The sequence below is a fragment of the Lepidochelys olivacea genome (assembly GCF_965140295.1).
Source record: "Lepidochelys olivacea isolate rLepOli2 genome assembly, chromosome: 15".
NCBI lineage: Eukaryota > Metazoa > Chordata > Testudines > Cheloniidae > Lepidochelys > Lepidochelys olivacea.
In genome coordinates this window covers 29,728,580-29,749,897 of record NC_140425.1, presented here as the reverse complement: position 1 = coordinate 29,749,897, position 21,318 = coordinate 29,728,580, and the positions used below count along the sequence as shown (strand labels likewise).

Sequence of the window (21,318 nt, the reverse complement as noted above, 5' to 3'; positions counted from 1 at the left end):
ATTCTGATCAGTTCCATTTTCTGGTTATTGTGCAATAGCAGAGTGCTGCAATGTTTGAGTTGCAAACACTTCAGGAAATATTTATTTGCTTTTAAAAAAATGCACAGAAATACTTTTTTGGGGGTCTTAGGCTTTAACAGGTTTTAACGCTCAAATTTTAGGCCAAATGTGACCTGACAGTGTCCTTTTGATAAAATACATATCAGAAAACCTGTTGCACTGTGCTCAAAACCCTTTTCTGATCAGCTGCTCCTTTTAGACTGGGTACACGTGCACTACGCACTGAACACCTGCACTTTTCCAGAAGTGTTGCTTGAGGATTTAACCGTACCACTCCTGTTAAAGGCTACATCTCCATGCAACTCTAAATATTTTAGTGGTAGGAGCTGATTAAAATTTGAAGACAGTGGTCTGGAAAAAGAGAAACAAGGGAAAACATTTACCAACCTTTGTTCATGCTGAATATGAAATACAACGTTCCAGCTTTACACACGGCAGACAATTTTTTCCCTTTTGAAAATGGAGCCTTTAGTGACAAAATATTTAGTGATTTTCCAATGTCTTGATATAAATAATAAAGAGTAATATAACATTTTCCTCAACTGACTCACTTTCTCACAATGTCTTTTGCCATTTCTGAGATCTGGCTCCATTCTTCCTCTGGAAATTCAAAACTTCCTGTCATGATCTTTTTCCGCATGTCCTTTGGAATTGTCCGACTGTGGTGTTTGGAGTAAAAAGGAGGGTATCCGCACAGCATCACATAAATAATGACACCCAGGGACCACAAGTCACAGCTCTGAAAGCAAGGAAATTATCACTTTTGGGGCACAACTTACGGCAAAGCACTGTGTAGCCATGTTAAAAGATCTACACGACTTCTTATGAAATGCTGAAATACATTTTGGTCTCTCTCTAGTGGTCTAGTCTGAATTAGTTTATTGGAGAGGGAAAAACAAAATCAACTAAAAGTGTCCAAACTCTATAAGAATTTAGATTTTAAAAGTGTTTTTCCCCCTCCCTTTAGATGCTTAATACTTTACCTTTTTCTTAAATAAAAAGATTAATTTTAAATACTTTTGTCAGCTAAATTGGTTGTGTATTTTTTAAAAAAATCTTTACTTTTTTAAAAAGAGTAATCTCCCAGTGTACTTTGTAATGTTCTGATAGTCACATGCTAAGATTCAAGTATCCTTGTATATACATCAGTCAAAAAAAAAAAAAAATGTACAACACTTCGCAAGTTTGCCCAGTATACCTGCATGTGCCTCTGACTTACTGAAGGCCCTTCCGACACCCAGATCCTCAGGGTGGATTTGGAAAGTAGACACCCAATGTATTTTGCTTCTACAAAAAGTCAGTTGTTTAAATTTTTTTTTTATAAACAAACTCCTCTGTGGTTTCACCAGATACCTTTCATGGACAAAATTTTCCCCAGGCTTCCATTGATTTCAATGGAAGATCGGAGCTTAACTTCTTTTGAGCATTCCACCCTTAGAGTCTACATCTTAACAGCCAGTTCTGTACTTACCAAAAAAACCCCAAAATATTTTACTTACCCCCACCCCCCGAACCAGTACACACAAAATTTACAAAAAAAAACACCTCAAACTCAAGGGAAGGGCTTTTCCTCCAATTTAACTTTGTAGCAAAATGACATGCAGCATTTATTACTTGTGAAGGTGGATCATTAAACATTTGCAATCAGAGTAGTCTAAATTACTATGTAAAGACAGTTTACGTGGGAGTTTATCACAATCTATTTCAGAGAGCTGGGCATATGCTAGGTGCTCTTTTTGCAATGAGTCACATTTGGCAGGAGGATACTGGTAAGAACATTTTATACACCATTCCTAGCTAGTTAATGAAGCCGTGACTGAAAGCTGTTCAAGAACGAGCTGGAACAGTTCATTAAGTGATCTTTGTCACATACAAACAAGACTGATACATCACAGTATAACTCTAAAGGACAAGACAATAACTAAACTGGATGAAAAGGGATAACACACTGGCAACAAACTGGTTAACCTTGTCAATACAGGTACGCACTGTGGAGTTCATTCCTATTCTTCTGACTTTCCTTTATGATAAAATATGATTCATACTTTGATAATGTACAGATTTAATCCACTAAAGGAACAAAACTGCTTTCAAGCTCTGTATCAATGTGACAGTGAAAAAAATTTTCTTTTTAGGACTCACAAGGGTTACATTTGACACTTCCGTACTGAAAGGGAGAGAAATTAGACTATCCAATAGCGGATAAGTACCTGTTGCAGTCCACAAAAGTGCACCCATGTCCCCCCATTGTGACTTTTAAGAGCTTAACAAAAAGCAGTTGGACCACTTTCCCTATCACTGAAGCTGTGACGGTATGTCAATCACTATATTGAAAGAAACTCCTGCCGGACACCTGCTCTGTCAGTTCCATTATTTATGTAAGTGTCTGGAAAGTACTGGTTTCTTCCCGCTCAACTCTGCCCAAGGTACTTTTCAGGGATTCCTTCTGAAAAGGAAGACATATGGGGTAATGCAAGAGAGATCACCTCTGTGTATTGCCATTATGATTTCTGATATAGTCTACTCAAATGTACCTCCTTATACCAAAGACTCCCTTAGTGTATGCTGAGCTGAAGAATTGCCCTTGAGAGTGATCTCAGTGCGAACATTTTCCCTTGCAACCAGAGAACTCTAGGCTTTCTTCAATCAAAGCTGAAAACATCACAGGAAAACACTAAGTGGACAAAACACCACTAACTATGGAGGGAAAGATGCCGATAAGCAGACTCAGTTTTTAGGAGAAGCCAAAAACGAAAGCGACCTTCCTGGTTAGCCTTGAGTGCTCATAAAAGAAATCTCAGGACAAATTCTATCACAATCTTTGTCAAGACAATCCTAGGATCAGCCATGATACCTATGACTTTACGGGTACAGATATTAAAGTAGTTTCCCATTGTATAATAGAACTATTCCTCATCTTAAAAAAAAAAAAAGACAACAGCATGAATCAGAGAGAGGCTCAAGTTAGCAGGCTCTGCTATTGTGTGATCAGGAGCCCCTAATATCAACAGAAGAGAGGATTCTTTTGGAAGAGCCTTTGACAGTGGTGAAAGAATTTCTTCCCAAACAGGTATATCCCAATGGAATAATTTTCCTTGCAGTTTTTAATACTGTGAACTGTGCTGGCATATTTCTCGTTTGATCGTGCTATTATGAAGGAGTTCACACTTCAGACCAAGAGCTCACTTCCATCAGAAAGAACTCCTCAAAGCCAGATGCACAGTTAAGCATGTCATGTATCACTAGACCTGGGACAGCTAATCTGCGCAGCCCAGTTAACAAGCAGAAACTAATCACAGTACCTCTGAAATCCATGAACCCTAAAATAATAATTGGAGATTGAAAAAAGCAACTATGAACAAGAGGGACAGATGTGTTTTGAACTATTAAGCGAAGCTGCAATTAATTGCATTTTTGTGGCAACAGTTTACCTTCCTCCAGACCATAATACTCACCTGCACACAAGTCTCCCAGCCCGCTTAAGGAAACCAGGCCCGCCATATACTCAGGGAAGACTACTGCCAATAGTGCCAACGTACCACCTGCTCGGTTTTTTAATTTCTATTTCCCAACACTTGCTACATTGTAAAGTAGCCAAAGCAAAAACTCTGTCCCTGGGGTTATTCCATTCCTGCTAAGAAGCAAAGTGACAGGTCCTTAAGGTTTGTTACTGTTCCTGCTTTTCACTGGGAAACTCGGTGTTAGTTTTATGCATTCGGAAGCCTAGAGTCTGAACCTTTTTACTGCTCCTGGTCGCAGATGCCCCACTTCATGGCAGTGGGATAAGCTGCTATTACAGTTCGTTCTATGGTGGCATCTACCTGCAGAAGGGAAAAGCACTTTCCTTAAAAGACATCAACACGCAGGCTCCTTGAGAAGTTTACCTTGTTATAAGTGTAGGGTGTTGGCGAGGTAGGGATAATACCAGATTTCTCCTTCTGATGTCGTCTTTGTGCCTCCAGTACCTATTGCAGGGAGTCGAAAACAAGAATCCACCTTAGAAATTACAGTACAGATCTAAATCACATGCCTATAGTTAAAGCTGCCTGACACCTTCCATTACACGACCCTATTTTCAGCTGCTTAAAACTTTTCCAAACAAACAGTTCAGTCTGAAATTTTCTGGGTAAGTTTCAGCTAAAATGGCTTGGCCATTTCTGAGAATGAGGTTAGCCAAAAAAAATGAAGTTAGAGAATGAAGGTTAGTTGTTTAGCTAACGTTACAAAAAAGCGTTGGAAGAATTTTTTTTGTTGGGAAGCTCTAGTACGTCCAGCAGCAGGGTGTTGCGCTGGAGTCAGGGATGTGCCTTTTTTGCTGCCCTTGTGAAAAGCTAGCCAAGTTACAAGCCTTCAAAAAATCAGCTCCTTAGAGACTGGGCAGAGTTAACAGCTAAATTTTCCAAAGAGTCCATCTTCACTAAGCATGCTCCAGCCCCTCACACATCTATATGCTGAGGGGAATATGTATGCACCGTCCCATCGAAGGAGTGAACATGCTCCCTCATGGGGCTGCAGGGGCTCAGCAGGACTTTCCCTACAGTTGCTGCTCCTGGCTGTCAGAGGCTGCTGTCATGCCAGGCACCATAACAGAGCAGGGAGCCTGCCTCTGCTATGCTCTCAACGCTCACCCTACTGGTGCCCAGGCAGCAAGGAGGAGGAGGAATTAATCTGATTTGGCTGCAGAGGATTGAGGAAAGGAGAGGGAAGGGATCATATAATTAAAGACAGCATATGTGCACCAAGGGGCCATATGAAGGGTGCATGGAGAACTTGATTTCTGGCATTTCCTAACTTTTGACTACTTGGCTTTGCAACTTAAGGTTCTTGTAATGTAGCTTTTTAAAATGTAATTTAATATAGGCTTGCACTGGGGCAAGGAGGCCCCAGAACACCTGTATTAACACAACCAGAGCTCAGTTTCTGAGACCCTAAGTCTCAACGCAGATGCAACAATAGGTTTCTGCCCAATTTACAGATGACCCTCCCCTTGAGGGAGATCAGAATTCAAGATTTAAAATATATCCTTTATCTCCATTTTACTAATACATACTAACACCATTTTGCTTGGAAAACTACAAACCAGAAAGGCTAATTGATTGCAGCAAGGCAGAGTCCAAGCTAGAAACAGCCTCTAGAACTCGTGTCTCACAGTCCCCTGCTGTAACCAGTAGATTGCAGTGGTGTAAAGCAATAGGCACTTCGTTTTGAAAGGCTATCCATACTATCCATTTATTCATGACTCCCACCCGAGAGTCCCTTAGTAGTCTCTAGAAAGGGGTATTAGACTGGCATGTGTACAAAGGCATGGCCAATAAATACTGCATGCATTATTTCCCTATAACTGAAAGTACAATCATTCATTACCTGAGGTGCTACATAGTATGGAGTGAACTGGGGTGTCATCAAGTCACCTTGGTCTATCTTGGCAAACCCAAAGTCGCACAACTTAACTGGAGCGTCCTGAAACAAGCAGCAGGAGGGATTGTATTATGGAATCTTGTTGTATTTGAATTTCTTTTCCTTTATGGTAGAGAGTTCTTCCTTCCCTCTTGCATTCAACTCTAATCTCATTCCTGTTGTTGCTTACTCCTCTTTTTCAGCTATTTCCTTCCCACTGACACCAGGCGGCTATCATGAATTGATTTATTTGAGCAATGAATACCCTTTGTGCTCCAGGCTGCTCTCAGAAACTCAAAGTATATCCCACCGCCTTGTCTGGAAGGTCCTTCCCGCAAAACTGTGCAGGTTCCTTTGCATATGCAGAGTGGGTCGCGGGTAGGGAGGGATGTGATGGGCCATCAACAGTGGTTCCACAACTATATGGATCCTCTAGCCCAGGGGTGGCCAAACTTACTGACCCTTTTTAATAATCTTCATAACCTTGAGAGCCAGGCACGCCTGCCAGGACTCGGGGCTTCAGCCCTGGGGGCTCACCTGTCGGGGCTTGGGGCTTCTGCCGTGCAGAGGGTGGTGGGACTTGAGGCTTCTGCCCTGTGGGAGGTGCCTGCCAAGGCTCAGGGCCCCAGCAGGCATGCCCCACAGACCAGAAGCCCTGAGCTCCCCTCCCTGCCAATCTGTGAGGGGGAGAAGGGGGGTTGCGGTTGGGGTCTCCAGAAGCCGCACTTTAACTGTACAAGAGCCACGTGTGGCTCGTGAGCCACAGTTTGGCGACCCCTGCTCTAATCAAAACACTCGTACTGTGTATATTTGCAAGTGTTTGTTGGGGGTGGGAGGGATGGAGATGCAGTGACTAAGGTAATAAAAACAGAGTAGGAAGGATTCTGTCCCATTCAAACCCTTGAAAAGATCCCTTATGTAAGGTCCATTTATCGTGGCTAGGCACAGGATTTGGCCCTAGGTAAGATCTCAGTGGTGCGGACATGTTCTGTTCTGAGCAAATCACAATGGGATTTCATTGGGGCACTGAGAAGTAGGAATCCAAAGGAGTCAGTCATGTGCTATCACCAAAAGATTGGGCTGATCTCACTGCACAATGACCGCTCTTTGTAAAGCACGTTGAGAACTACTGATGAAAAGCACAATATAAGAACTAGGTATTATTATTATTTTCCACTTTTCTAAGCATCATCTTCGATCATGTTATAAAATTCACCAAGAACGGAAGAAAACTAAGTCCGCATCTTACCAAAGAGTTATCCTTGAAGAGGAGATTCTCAGGCTTGAGGTCTCTATGTGCAATGTTTAATGAGTGACAGTGCTGCAAAGCCAAAGCTATCTGAAAAAGGGCACAATAAATCAACTAGTTATAGACTTCTCCCTTTGCCTTGACAATATATTTGCACTTTAAAGAGACACTGTAACATAGTTTAGGCCCCAAATGTTTTCAGAGAGAAGTTTAAATATTTAATGAAAGTCAATTGTAGATTCAGACATTCCTGTGCAGTACTGGAAACCCAAACAGCACACTGCACTAGTGCATGGAAATCAGGAAGTGAAACTGCCTAGAAGTAGACACACTGACCAGTCTATTCAATTTACATTTCATTAAGCTTCGACAAAAGGAAAACAAACAGCATAAATTCTTTTTCATTACGTAAATAAGCCAGAGCAGTATTACTAACCCAGGTATGTAATGCATTTTCAGTACTGAGGTTTTATCATGACAGTGTCCCTTTATTTGCTGACTTGGTCAGCAGTGTCACTAACATGCTTGCAGTTACTCAAGCAATTACATTCTGCTTAACTTTCAACAGTAAAGTTCTTATTTCAGGACTTCAGCTACGAAAGTTGATTTCAGCCAACGTTTTCTCTCTTTCATTACTTAAGAGCTAACATTCAGGCCACTTTATTCTTTAACACGTTAATGGACTGTCTACATTTCACCTGTTCCATGTGACATAGAAAACTACTAGTAGTCCTTCCAAGGTAAGAGGACGATAGTTTTACACTGCTGCAATTGCTTAGAAACTTGTTACCTAGTCTTAAGACTCCACAGATTGCACATGTGAAGGTGCAATTCATTTAAACAATGAAAAGAAAAAATGTTTACATAACATCATTGAAACAAAACAAAATTAAGGCCCAGTCAAGCAGTCCTTATTTGGGGAGAATTCATTGATTTCAATGGGACTTCTGCCCAAGCAGGGACTCAGGATAGGCTTCATTAACTGGGAACACAGGGTTAAAATTCTCTAACTGCAGATATTATTCAGGAAACACCAGACATAAGAATAACGCTTTAAAGTAGTTTCTAAAACCCCATTCTTGCAAAGGCTAATGCATTAATAAGTAACTTTATGCATGTGTGTGGTCTCATTGAAATCAATGGACTTCACACATGCATGGTTGTAAGACTGGACATAAATGAACTGAATTCCGTCCATGTGCTTAAAAAAAAAAAGTTACTTTTGACAAGTTCTTCCTGGAGACTCTTGTTCAGAAAGTGTGCTGTCTTTTACAACCAAACTTCATAAAACACTAGTAAATTTACTGCGAAGAACAATCCTGCACTTCTCATCTAATTTCTGGGCTGGTCCATTGCACTGAATGGAAAGCCAGAAAGATAATTGCAATTAACACTTCATGAGAAACAACTTACAAAACATAAGACAGTGGTTTTCAACCTGTGGTCTAAGATTTCCAAAGGGGTCCAACACCTCCATTTGAAATGTTTTAGGGGTCCGCAAATGAAAAAAGGTTGAAAACCACTGACATAAGGTATTTTATAGAAAATTAAGTTAGAAAGAACAGAATTTGCTCCATCCCCTCCAAATCTCCCCTCCGCCTCCCCCTCAAAATACAGCACCCAGCACAGTCTCCCTAATACACTGGAAGCACAATCATGACATCAAGGTATCACTATGCAGCCATATCAACAGCTTAAAGAGCCAAACACCCTGTGGAAAACGTTGAAAAGCATTCAATTTAGAAAGAATTATGTGGTATCCCTGTCTGCTTTTTCTTTTTAAACCCACTATGGTCATTTTCAGGGGACCAGGATATTTGTAGCTTAGAGTTTTCATTGAATCTTGCTCCGTATATCTCCCATCTCAATTCATGCATCTTCATTTTGGGATGTCATAATTCTCTCCGCAAGAACGAGGTGAGGGGGACTGTGTTCCTGATATTCACATGCAGAGGAGCCCTTCAGCATGTGGAAGGGCTCAAACACTTTTGTAGCCATATCCTCCTTTTCTGTGGCTCCTGGTAGAGGCCTTTCCTGCCCCACAGTGGTTCTCTGGAGAAACGACAGCCTAAGGCTAGATTATTTTTTCTGCAGCCCTCTCATGAATCTGGGCTTTTCTGGGTGGGCCCCACAGCTCACCCAGAAGGGTGGGAGGAAGAAGGAACAGTTTCCCTTCTCAGAGGAATGATATGGGGAATTTCCCAAGGGGATCCTTACAGAAATCCTAACCCACTGAGCCCCTCCTTCAAACTTGACCACATCTGGCCCCTCTGATGGGAGATGAGCAGATGAACTGATAAGCAACAAAGCATTTGATGGATGCAAAAGTCCTCAGTAATACAAGCTGGGGAGATGCCAAGATACCACAGTGCTGAGTGCGTTCTAGTTGGCTAGGGAGAGAAAAGAAACACAGAAGACATGTGCTATACATACTGGTAGACTCATCTTGGAACTCAATGGATTTTTAGGTCTTCCACAAGACATTAGCAGATCCTTGACGCTTAGAGAGAACACTGGTATTTTCTAGACTTCTAGAAAAATGAATGCTTAGGGCATATATACATAATATGGTATATCTGCTGTCTCCCATGGGCTGAGAGAAACACTACTAATTAGTAATTATATCTGATAGTTAGCAGTGGTTCCCTGCTAGGCCTGCGACCATCTGTTCCCCATGAAGACCCTTCCTGGTGGTCTCCTGAATACAACATTTTGAGAACTGCAAAGCCAGGGACAGGTTAGGAGGGTCTCTCTCTCTTGTGAAGTGCTCAGGAGAATGAAGAAGCTGGAGAACCACTAATAAGAAGGACTTCAAAAGGTACAAAGATCTTAACCCAGAAAAACTAGCAAAAACCTTAAAATTCTTCAGTTCTATCAAAACTTTGGTATTATCAGATTATAACAAAGCAGGCAATGATCATTGGATCAGAACTGAGGGTTATTTTAGCTTCCTTTTTCCTTCCCCGCCCCCATGAAATTGTAACTATTTTAACCATTATTGTTCCTGGTTTTGCTTATACATGGGAGTTAACTTGCCTGCTTTGTTACTTGGCTTGCTTGCTTCTCAGTAAAGTGCCGGTGCTGGCTGATTCTGTGAAATAGCTCTCCCCCTTCCATCATCTCCATTACAATTAGAAGCCGAGCCCTGTTTAAAAGCATTTCATTTCATTACATTAAAAAAATTGTCAAAATATAACAATTGCTAATCTAGAAACGCACATTTCAGAGCTGGTGATGCAGGCCAAAAGAGAGACAGTGTAATTGTCTCATACTGTTGTTCTGTCTACTATAGTTTAATAATTTTGGTTTTTACAGCGTCAAATACAGTATCTTCTGGTCTCCTGCATAATCTGACTCCCTGAATAGTGCATTGTACTATCACACGGGAGACTACAGTTTGCTCTTCACATTAGGCTCTCATGCTTTCCAACTGAAGCGAATGCATGTAGGGATTATTTATGTAGAGCTGTAGGTGTCCATAGCAATTTACAAATGTGAAGCTGCCAGCCACCTTTAAAGTTTTAGAGGCAGGATACCATATTGTGCCTCCCAGTTTTAATTAAAGTTTTACTGTCAACCCCCCTGAGAACAAAAAGACAGAGGATGGCAGTCCTTCGTTTTATATTAAAACAAAACTCTACCCACTCTTAAGTCCTTAACACCCAATTAGAAGCTACTGTCAGTATTTTTTCCTTAGGTCATATCAATAGTTGACAATTGCCCAGGTTCAGAAATGTTATTTTTCAAATGCAATTCAATATACAGATGTATTATTTACACTGGCATTTCTGAACCTGCTCCTGGCCAGAAGACACCAATCTCTTGCAAAGGGATCTCATTTGTGAGCCTGCATATAAAAGGGAAAGTATCAGTGTCAGAGAGATAAAACTACAACTCCTACCCTGTTTTAATACAGGCTTGAAACTGGAAAGCTCCTCAAAGAATGCTGACTCTGAAGCTCTTATGCACCAAACTAGTATTAAAGCAGGACAGAAGCCTGTTTACTCTCAGACAATGTATGTGTTCCAAATTATGGTATTTTTCAACAAGATGATGGCAGGAAATATGCAGCAAAGAAATCAAACTTTAATCAAAAAATGAAATTCAATGTATACAGTATCTGTCTATAAAGCCAGGGCACTGCAATGAGAAAAATGGGTGTAGCTTACTGTGAAGTGTAGTATTTTGCCTGGAAGCTCCAGCTGGGGGTTCCTTTCAGGTTCATTATTAATTATTTATTATTATTAAAAAAGTCTCCACTATACCTGGGCCTAAATATGGAAAGCAAGATGTGGGAATCAATCACCCTATGTAATCTTACCTTGGACTGGATTCATGAGGGAACTGCACACTGTTAGCATAAACTTCAATAATTTGAACAATATTTGGATGTGTTGCACACATCATGTGCAGACGTACCTTAAAGAGAAGGTAAGAAACATTACTGTATACAACGGTATGCATCAAACCGCTCCATTCCTCCCCATATCCCCAAGACTACAGGAACCAATAAATCAAAATGACTTAACTGCTTCCATGTAAATTACACACAGGCTAAAAATTATATAGCCCACTCACTTATTTCAAAACGATGCCTAAAAGCATTTATGTGATCAGCCAAGGAGACATTACATTCAAATAAATAAGACAAAAAGACAATATCAATTTATTTACCTGTCAAGAATTGTTACAGCTTATGGTATCAACTCTAATAAACCACTCAAAGTTCAATCTTTAGAAGATTTTTTTTTAAAGAAATGATCTTACAGTAACAATAAGGATATGGCTTACAGTGACAAACATCTGGAAGTTCACCAATAAAAGTTCAAACTCTAGACCCTGCCTCCTTTTATGACCAGATGGAATAGTACTCATGATACGTAAAGTCACCTTCTATTCAGATATTCTGCCATACTGGAAGCTTCAACCAGTTTTAAACCTCTTAGTTTGGAGGATCAAGCCAGATCCTTGATCTTATTTTCATGTAGCTTTCCCAGGCAATTTAATGAGAATTTGCTTTGTAGCAGGAAAAGGAATTTGCATAAATCTTAAGCACAATTTCTCTCTTTTTTTCCTTTTTCTTTCTAGAGTGGGGAGCATTAAAATTGTAAACTATAGCTTGTAATTTTATGTCGATTGATACATTTTTCAATGTGAGGAGAAGGACACCAGTGCTAGATGTGTAAAGAATGGGTGATATATACGTGTTTTTTTAATTTAAGAATAAATGACATTTTAATGTACACTGATTAAATGTTGCCTGAAACATCACATCTATTTTCATTCAACAAAAAAAATTCAAAAGAACACAGTGTGCAAAATCATAAAAAAATCTGTAATAGCCCTCTTAAAGATCATGCATTCCACATGGCTATTCCCATGTTAGTGTCACTCACACTAATGTAATCATAAATTAAGCTAGTGTGCTCATCTAAGATCTCCTACACCAAATCAACCCTAAATTATTTAGAGTGCCACTTGAAGCATGTCTGACAGTTCTTATTTTAGTAATGCTGGGAGTGAGATGTATGGAAGGTAAATTACCTCTAAACTATTCATATTATGTTACATAATGGAGGGTGAGGAGGGCACTGTAAATTCATACACCTTTCTGAACTGAACCTTCTGTGCATAGACAGCAGATATCCATTGTGAATGCAGCATGTCTAGCAAGACCACAAAAGTGTTCCCAGTAGAAACCAAACATAGGGAGTTCATACGGTCAAAAGCAGAGCACTGCCTAGCAAGCGGTATTGCAAAAAGCAAACCCTTCTTAACATATCGTAAGGGAATCTGCCAATGGCTGACTCACTTTCTACCTTAGCTAATTCTTTTTAATACAAGTGGAATAATTTGCAAAATGGGAGAGATCTTGTACATTTCAATAATTATACAGGTTTTTAAAAAATGAACTATACCTCATTTCTAGCTTTTGGACGATCAAGAAGAATTTTCAGTGCAAACCGTTCTTGAGTAGATTTTTTCATGCAGACTCTGGTATTATAGCAACAAAATCATTCAGTCAGCAGGATTGTGAAAAAGGTATTTTAATTAACTGATTTATAATTACTGGTATTAGCTCATCAAATGGGAGCGAAGATTAACATAGGCTATTTGTAATATACAGGGTGCTTGTTGAGAAACTAGACTAGAAAGCCTCAAAGGAATGACAAGTCATCACCATATTCCACAACGATCACAAGACACACTTGAAATGTGGACATTTTACACAGAATTTATACTCCCAACAATACACAGCACATCTTGATTCAAGAGACGGCAAGGACTGAAATTGGTAAATAGCTTTGCAGATTAGAAACAATATATTATACATGTTAATAATTGAGTAGCTTTTGATTAAAAACTCACTGACAAATTAAACATCTGGAAAGTAGAGTTTAATCAGCAATAAGACACATAGTGTTTCCAATGCAAAGCTATTGTTCTGACAAGGCCACTGACCATGTTGAAAACAAGCACTTGTGCAATGTATATTTAATATTAATGATTGGACTGCTTCAGAGGGAAGGGTCTTAGGCCTATTTGGCAGCCATCAAATATAAAGAACAAAGGAAAATTTCAAACTCGATGGGACAGAGTGATAAAAAATGTATTGTAAGAAATCATCCTTCCTGGACAGGGAAAATAGATGAGATGGCCCAACTGGTCTTCTCCTTCTCAGTCCCCCAGTGCTAGAGACAGTGAAGTTTGTTTTCCAGGATTGTAACGAGGTATATTCTCCACATTGGCACTAAACGGGTTAACTGGAGCTAGAACAGCTCAATTAAGAAACCTGGAGGCGGGGCTAGGTCCCACCAGATGAAGCCCAGCTGGGTGGTGAGTACAAAGGGAGGAAGCCCAGTTAAGAAGGGTGATTTTTCAGTCCATCTCTGGTTGTTAGAGAGTGAAGAATGATCTAGAGAGAGGCAGAGAGAACACTAAAGGAAAGGGCCAGAAGGAAAGCCAAGGTAGAGAGAATTCCAGGAAGCAGCAAGAGTCAAAGGGAACAAACCTTAGCTGCTCACTGTGGAGTCTCTGAATTGGAGCCTAGGGGAGAGGGAGGCCAGGGGTTCCCCTACCTACCACTGGGAAAGGTGGTATGGGAACATCCCGACACAATGCAGGCAGGACTGTTGCATTTGGAGCTAGACCTTCAGGTTAAAGAATCTGTAGAGGAGGGAGTCAGGCTAAGGGCAAAGAGTTATGTCTGAGTTTAAGTTTATTGGACTTGGGAGGGGGACTAAATGTAACCTTGCCAGAGGGCTGAGCCATGAGAAGAAGCAGGCCCCTGCAGGACAAGAGTGACTGTCAGCGGGGGGCAGTAGATGAGACCCAGCCCCGAGCGGCACTCCAGCGGTGAGTGAAAAGGACAGAAGTACAAATGTCTGTTCTGGGGTTCCAGGCTGACAGAGACTGTTCATAGCACCTTGCAGGCAGGGCCCAGTTCTTGCATGTCAGTGATAAGAATATTAACGACCCAGCTAGTTCTGGTAAAAGATACTGGACTAGTTACAGTATCTGAATTGGCTTCACATAAGCTGAAAAAAAGAGCTGGTAAAATTAGCTAAAAGGCATCTAGTGCTGAATAACCAACTGACAATACCATAGATGGGCATGGTGCCCTCTGCATTGTATGGACAGTGTTTTAGAAAGAGAAACAGATGCTGGAACAGGATTTTCTAAGAGCATCTTGCCCAAGCACATAACTATTCCTAGTTTGTTTTAGAAATAGAATGGTGGGCAATGGGGCAAAATGAGAGAGATGAGATGAAGAATTTTTACTTTTATTGCAAACATTCCCAATAGTGGCAGAGTACCCGAGTCACATATACACTCCATGTACATGGTACCTTACATCAGAGTCAAGAACTTGTTACTAACACACAAACTTTTCCTATTTCCTTTTAACTAAACGGGAGGAATTCTTCAAGAGTTACACTTCTTTCTACTATTAACACAGTTAAAATATATACTCACTTCTTTGCAGCTAACCTGACAATTTGATGGCATACACAAATCAGCAGGTGTACTGTCTTACCTAACTGGACCACTGATTCCAGCTCCCAGCTTCTGAGTCCAGTTAATGCTGTATTCCTCTAAAATGGAGGTTTCCTATGCAAAAGGGAAAAAACAATTACCACAACCTTTCTGAAAAGCATATATCTGCAGCCCAGATTTGAAAGAGACATCAATGGAAAAATCTGCTTTTATTTCACTTTACCAAGGAAAGTTACACACCCTTACAAACAATAGCATAACATGGTGCTATAGTGTAAAATATTTTTTGTGCTGCTGGGGCAGTTTGCTAAAGCTGGTCATGCTAGTATTCTGAAGGGGGTGACCATCAATTAATACAAGGGGCCTGGGAAATAATAGTATGCAAGACTTTCTTCTCCCTCCCTCCCCCCCCCCCAAAAAAAAACAGACAAACTGTGGATGAACAATATATTTTTAATTTGAATTTACTTTTTGGTCCCATCCACATTAGCATCTTGCTAAAGAACTGAGATTTCCAGTCTTTGGATCTTTACTTTGCAAATTAAGCACAGCAGAGGCCAGTGCTAAAAACTGGTTTGATCTTGTTTGTTAAGGAACCACACTCAGAATAACCATTTTTTCTCTGATACACACAAACAGGACCAAACCGTACTATGATATGCCTCAGGAACTATCATACTTAAACATGTTCCTTCAACATTACATCATTTGTTGTAGAAGTGGGGGGCCTGAGCATAGACAGTGTGTTGGCTAAAACTTCTACCACTGCTGTTAAAGACAGTCATCTAACAATACCACGGGAGAAGAGTATAGATTTATATATGCTAGCTGTTAATATAGTGCCAGGGAAATATATATTCCATATTGTTCCTGATGCTGCTCCTCCCAGGAAGTAATTTATGTAAGTTTGTTTTCTGGCTTGCTCTAAGGAACACAGGAAGTAGAGATCGACAATGCAGGGGAAAGATTAAACAGGAGAAAAACGTTAAGGTGCAGTGAACAGAATAAACTGTTTGCCAAGCGACTATTTTGACTAGTCTTTCCTATATATTTTCTGTCAGACTTAGTAGTACAATAGTGACCAAAGCCAGGGTCTGAGCTCTCTTTCTGCTCATCATCCTTCCCTCACCCTGCACGATCTGTACTGGTCATTATCTGGAATGTGTGACAAACTTATTGCATATTTTACCACCTGTGTGCTCAGAGCTGTATACAGAGAAAGGCATCTTCTAAATACAGGAGTGGATCACCAAAGTAAAATACAGATGTTCAGACATATTACTGACAGGCTCAAGATGCAAAACTCAAATGGTCAGTCTTTTTAAATTTAATTAATTTAAAAGACCCCCAATATCCACTGCAGTTGGTGGGTTAATGTTGAACGGCCTCCCAGAAAATGTGGTATTTTAAGCAAGATTTGAAAGGACTGAATCACATGCAAGGATAAGGGAATAGGTCCCCGGGTAAAGGGGAGACATGAATTTAAAATTACATTGCAAGCTGTTTAGGACAGGGAGCTTGCCTCTCTATATGACCTGCAGAGTGCTTAGTAAAGTTGGGCACTAATAATAGAGTGGCATGAACAAAGGTACAAGTTTAAGCATCTTTCACATGTCCCAGTTATACCCCCTTAGAAGAAATAGGAGAAAATTAGAGCAGGTGTTTATTACATGGCTTATTGTTTTCAAGTAATAACACTGACGAAGTGTAGTTCTCTTATCAATTTATCAGTTGCAATGATCTTAAAGTCATATAAAGGAACAGATTTATCCCCTTGTTTTATTCTTGGATCAGTTATTTGTATAATGAAAGTGCAGGCAATTAGAAAAATTGCCTTTTCATTCTAAAAAAAATATTAAAGTATAGATGGGGTCTCTTTGAACAATGGCTAACACATCACGCTACACCTCCTCAGCACCTTCCCTGCCCAAACAGAATGGCAAACAATATTCATGGTGTCTATAAGACCCTCCAAGGAATAACTTGGAATTTCCTTGATGCAAGGAGGAATTAAAACCCTCTCTTCAGAGAAGCCTAGCAAGACAACTGTTTCTTCCTGCCTTATATAGGACAAAGAGACCATGAAAGGAGACAGCTGCAGGCGAAAGCAAAGAGCTCAGACAAGACTAAATGCTATTTTAAAGCTTCTGAAATGAACCTATAGATTCTCTAGAGAAACTGAAGAAAGTTTTTTTTGGAAAGGGGGGCGGAATAGATGGAGGAAGTAGCTTCTGAAGGGCTGAAACAGCACCTACCGATGCAGGTAGCAAACCAGCAGTATACTATAGCTAGCTCTCCAGCTGGAAAGACCTAGCAACTTGGGAGGAGCAGTGTAGTGAAGCAGTGAACTTGTAAAGTGACTGGCAGGTCAACTGGAACTAATTTGCAGATGCTCAGAATGAAAGTGCTGCAGCTGCTACTAGTGAAGGGATTTTAAATGTGCTAAGTTGTACCTTAAAATTGCTTCAAACACTCATGCCTGTTATGCAAAGAGGGTGCATGGAGCCTTATGCTGAGGTTAAAAGTTCTCACCTATAGCGGTGGGATTTGTATGCCTTTTATTGTTTTGCGCTTAAAGATGAACTAAGCCTGCTTCCTGGGGTTCACTCTCATTGCCATATATTTCCCCAGACCTCCCTCCATCCATTGGAGTTCCACTGTGGTAAAGAGTTCAACTTCCATTCAATAAGTAGAGGGCACTTAAAAAGAATGGTGTGGGCACTCATCCTACACATCTCATATCCAGGCGCCAACAGAACAGCAAGTGAGTGGCAGTCTCTGAAAACCAACTAAGCTCTTTTCCGGCACAGGCCCTCGCGTGTATCAAATATTTGGGGGAAAAAAGTCTTGCAAGTTCATTCTCCAACACTTTCCCCCTAGACCCGGTGAAAAATTGTAGAGAGGAATTTAAAAAGAACCATTCATATTCAACATCAAAACCAATTCAAAATTTGGAGTAATTAATGCCTGATCTTCAAAATATGAGTGGATTTGCATTGCTCAAATGTACTTTCCAACTTCTGCTAGTTTATGCTGACACAGTGATCTACGTTCACCCAACTTTTGTTGCAGAACTTGAACCAATGGGCATGAAAACAAACTGTAATAATCACATTTGATCAATGATAAATGGGAAGTTCAACCTCATGCTTTAATGAAGGATTGAATTATATTTTGAATTGATATCATGTCTTTTATCCTAAAGAATCACACAGTATCCACTGCTAACTAGCTATCCCGAGAATAACAGCCAGCTACATGGCTGGCACACACCACAGTACACACGGTGGGGGGGGGTGGATTTTTAAACGAAGGCCATCTAGGCAAATGCTTATTCTTACAAACTGTGCCACAGGATTGTAGTGCCTGTGCAAGTCAGACAGATGAATGCTCACTTTTGGACAACAACTGCACTGTCCTCAGTCTGTTACCAACAGGATTAATCACTCCTGAGGTATCTGACTGTATTATACATCCTCTAGTACATTTTTATTGTTGTTTTTGTCTCACTGACTTTCACTATTTTCCTCAGGGAATCAACCCAGGCAAGTGACAGGATTCAACAAAAAATTAAGTTCTTACAATCATTCTTGCTGTGCAAACCTAAGTCTGTTTTGTGCCCTCCCCTTTCTCCCAAAAAGCAGATGTCACACATGCCAAGTTTGTTTTCATAAAGAGCAGCATTTTCTTCTGAAGTGGACAAATTTCCTGCATATCAATTTGAGGACAGACTACAAAACTGGTTAGATTCGGTCCACTACATGGCAAAAGACTTCAGGGAGTTGCTCCTGCAATCAGTGGGACATGGGTACAAGTTTTTATACTCAACATAGTATCAGAGTGCCTACATATTTATTACCCTAACAGCACTCAAACCAACGATCAGCCAATGACAATAGCACAGAGCTATTCTGCCAGCTGGTTAAATTTCCATTGCCAAATTTAACAGCACTGTAATTAAAGTCACTCATATTTAAATATTTTAGCTCTTTATTCTCAGTATCAAAGGACACAGATGGCTGAAGTTTGTTTTCAGAGAGACAGCATGTGCGAAAGAATATGTTGATGGAAAGAATAAGAACAAGGAATAAAATTTGTAATAGGGAGCTCAGATTGCTCCACTCCAAGGTATTTCGGAGACATCTGAGTGAAACAAGATCAGCCAGGTTCTTCGCCCCCCCCCCCAAAGATATTGAGCAAAGATTTGTGGCCCCTGCAGAGACTGCACCCAGCACTAGGGGCGACTCCCCCCGCCACATACCAAGAGATTTTGGGGGGTGGGGTCCAAGCCCCCAAAGCGAAAGGAGTGAGCTGTTTTAAGGGTCTGAAGACCCCGAGCGGAAAGGCGTGGGGGGAGGGGAAGAGGGATTGACGGGGGGGGATCGGGGTCCCCGAGCTCCGGCGCCTCCTTCCTACCTTAATCATTTTATCCATTTCGTGCTCCTCCGACATCCTCCCCCACGGGGCCCCGAGCTGAGCGGGGAGGGGAGGCGGGGGATCCCGCCTGCCGGTCCCCAGGGAGAGAGGAAAGGAGGCCGGGGGAGCAGGGCAGGGACCCGGGGCCGCTGAGTGGTGAGGGAGCTTGGCGGACACGGGAAAGGGGGGAGCCGGGCCGCGCCCGCACTAGGCAACGGGTAGCCCCGGAGGAGCCTTTGTGTCGCTGCGCCGCCGCCTCATCCCCGCGCGGCCGGCTCGGGGAGTGGCCGGGAGGCGCCTCTGAGCGGGCCCCGGAGGCCGCCGCTTAACCCGGTAATCGCCGCAGCCGACGCTCCGCTACGGCCAGCGCTGCCTGGGAGCCGGACATTGCCGGGGCTCTGCTGCGGGACAGCCCCGCCAGGCTGCGCGGCGCACGAAGTCACCCGCTGCGCTACCCACGATAACGCAGCTTGGGGGCCCGCACCCGCCACTAACTCCCCACGCCACTAGGAGGATTTTAGAAGCCACCTCCGCGGCGATTATATAATTAACAGGCGCCCGCATTCCCGTCTCAGCAGGCGACGCCGATACCAAGGACCACTTGGAGGGCCTTCGACCTTTGAGTCGCCCACTTATGACGTAAGAGATTGGGGCGGATTAGGCTACAGAAGAGGTGGAGCCATAAATCAGACTCCCCCCACCCCCTGTAGCTCCGCCCTAGAGCCCGCTAGGACCCGCCCACTGCGCGAAACTGTCCCGAAAGAGGCTGCACCAGCCGGATGGGTCATGGCGGGACAGTCCCGCCCGAGGTCTCGCGAGATTTGCAGGCCAATGAAAACCTAAGCGCGGGCCGTGCAGAGCCTGAAGCGCCATTTTGCGCTGGGGCCGCGTCGGGCGGGGGCAGGCTGCGGCCCCGCTAGCGAGGGGGCGCGGCAGCCGCCGTGACGGCTCCTTGGGGGCGGGGGGATCGGGTAGGGGCTGGCTCGCCCCGCGCGGGCGGAGGCGGCCCCTTCCCCGCCGCATGCGAGGCCCGAGTGGCGGCGCAGAGGCTCCCCGAGGCTGTGCCGTTGGGGGCGGAGGGGGCTCGTTCAGCGGCGCACCGCGCTGAGGCAGGGCGGCCGGGACGTGGAGAGGCCCGGGGTCGGGGCCCGGCTCTGCCCCAGCCGCCCTGGGGGAGCCCGGCGGAGGGGCCAGGCCGCGCTTCTCTGGGCCCAGCGATGAACGTGCCTCCCTCGCTGCGGCGGCGTGAGGCCCCTGGGAGAGCGGGGCCCTGCGGTAGATCAGCCCTGAGCCGTTTACCCAGGCGGAAGCGACGTTAGTTGTGGCCTGTCCCCTTCTGCTTCTTACAGGGGCTCTGCCCCATGGCAGCCGCTGAAACACCTGCGCTGGCTGCGTGTGCCTTGGGCGCTGGCTGCGTGTGCCTTGGGCTCGGGCCCCTGCCGGCATAGGTCAGCAGTTACGAGCATAGGGACTAAGACTGGTAATGTCTGCAAGCAAACTGTGTCTCGCCTAAACACGGCCACATCACACAAAGCCATCAGCATAATTGGCGCGCAGGTAGCCTCGGTGAAGGAAAGTAAGGTGTATATATCTCTTGAGAACAAGCTTCAGTTAAACAGCAACAGCGGTTGGGGTTACAGTCATAGGTGCAAACTTCCCCTAGTATAGAAAAGCTTAGTGTCCTAGAGGTGGCAACCTAATGCCAATCTCCTCCCCCCAGCCCTTTTAAAAAGGGGGAGAACATCCATTTAGCTCAGATAAGAAACTAAATACATTATAGAGGTTACATGTAGTTTGAAGTATTAATCTTCGCCACAAGAAAAAGCCTGTGTAATGAAATTCTGAAGTTTTTTAGAGCACAGATTAATATAAGGATAGGGTATGTTACCCTCCCATCCAAACAAAGTAAAGCTAATATTTCTGCTAGGGAACTCTGAATTCTTGAGCATTTTTTTTTCCCCAAAAATGGAGATGAACATTAAAGGTGGTAGACTGAGGTTTTTCTGAAGTTTAATGTTAAACCAAGACACAGCGATAGCTTTGTTTTTTCATGGACTTGATAAGGCATAATTCCTGAAATTAGTATCAAAATTGGTAGCACATGTTGAGTATCTGATGTGTATGAAAACATTAGCTTCTCTATGCACTTTAATTTGGGTTAACAGTTTTAGAATATAACCAACCCTAGACAACTGAAA

At 42.6% G+C, this 21,318-nt stretch overlaps 1 protein-coding gene across 1 annotated transcript in view; it reads right to left on the bottom strand.

Moving 5' to 3' along the window:
* Positions 1–19,610, bottom strand: part of MAPKAPK5 (MAPK activated protein kinase 5) — a 30,166-nt gene extending 10,556 nt beyond the window's left edge. The window contains exons 1-9 of the mRNA XM_084649006.1: positions 19,121–19,610; positions 14,745–14,818; positions 12,625–12,700; positions 11,028–11,125; positions 9,743–9,851; positions 6,707–6,796; positions 5,425–5,520; positions 3,945–4,025; positions 612–799 (exon numbers count right to left, since the gene is read on the bottom strand). Of these exons, the coding sequence (XP_084505132.1) occupies positions 612–799; positions 3,945–4,025; positions 5,425–5,520; positions 6,707–6,796; positions 9,743–9,851; positions 11,028–11,125; positions 12,625–12,700; positions 14,745–14,818; positions 19,121–19,156 (848 nt within the window). The 5' untranslated portion in view covers positions 19,157–19,610. The remainder of the gene's footprint in view (positions 1–611; positions 800–3,944; positions 4,026–5,424; positions 5,521–6,706; positions 6,797–9,742; positions 9,852–11,027; positions 11,126–12,624; positions 12,701–14,744; positions 14,819–19,120) is intronic.
* Between the last annotated feature and the right edge of the window lie 1,708 nt (positions 19,611–21,318).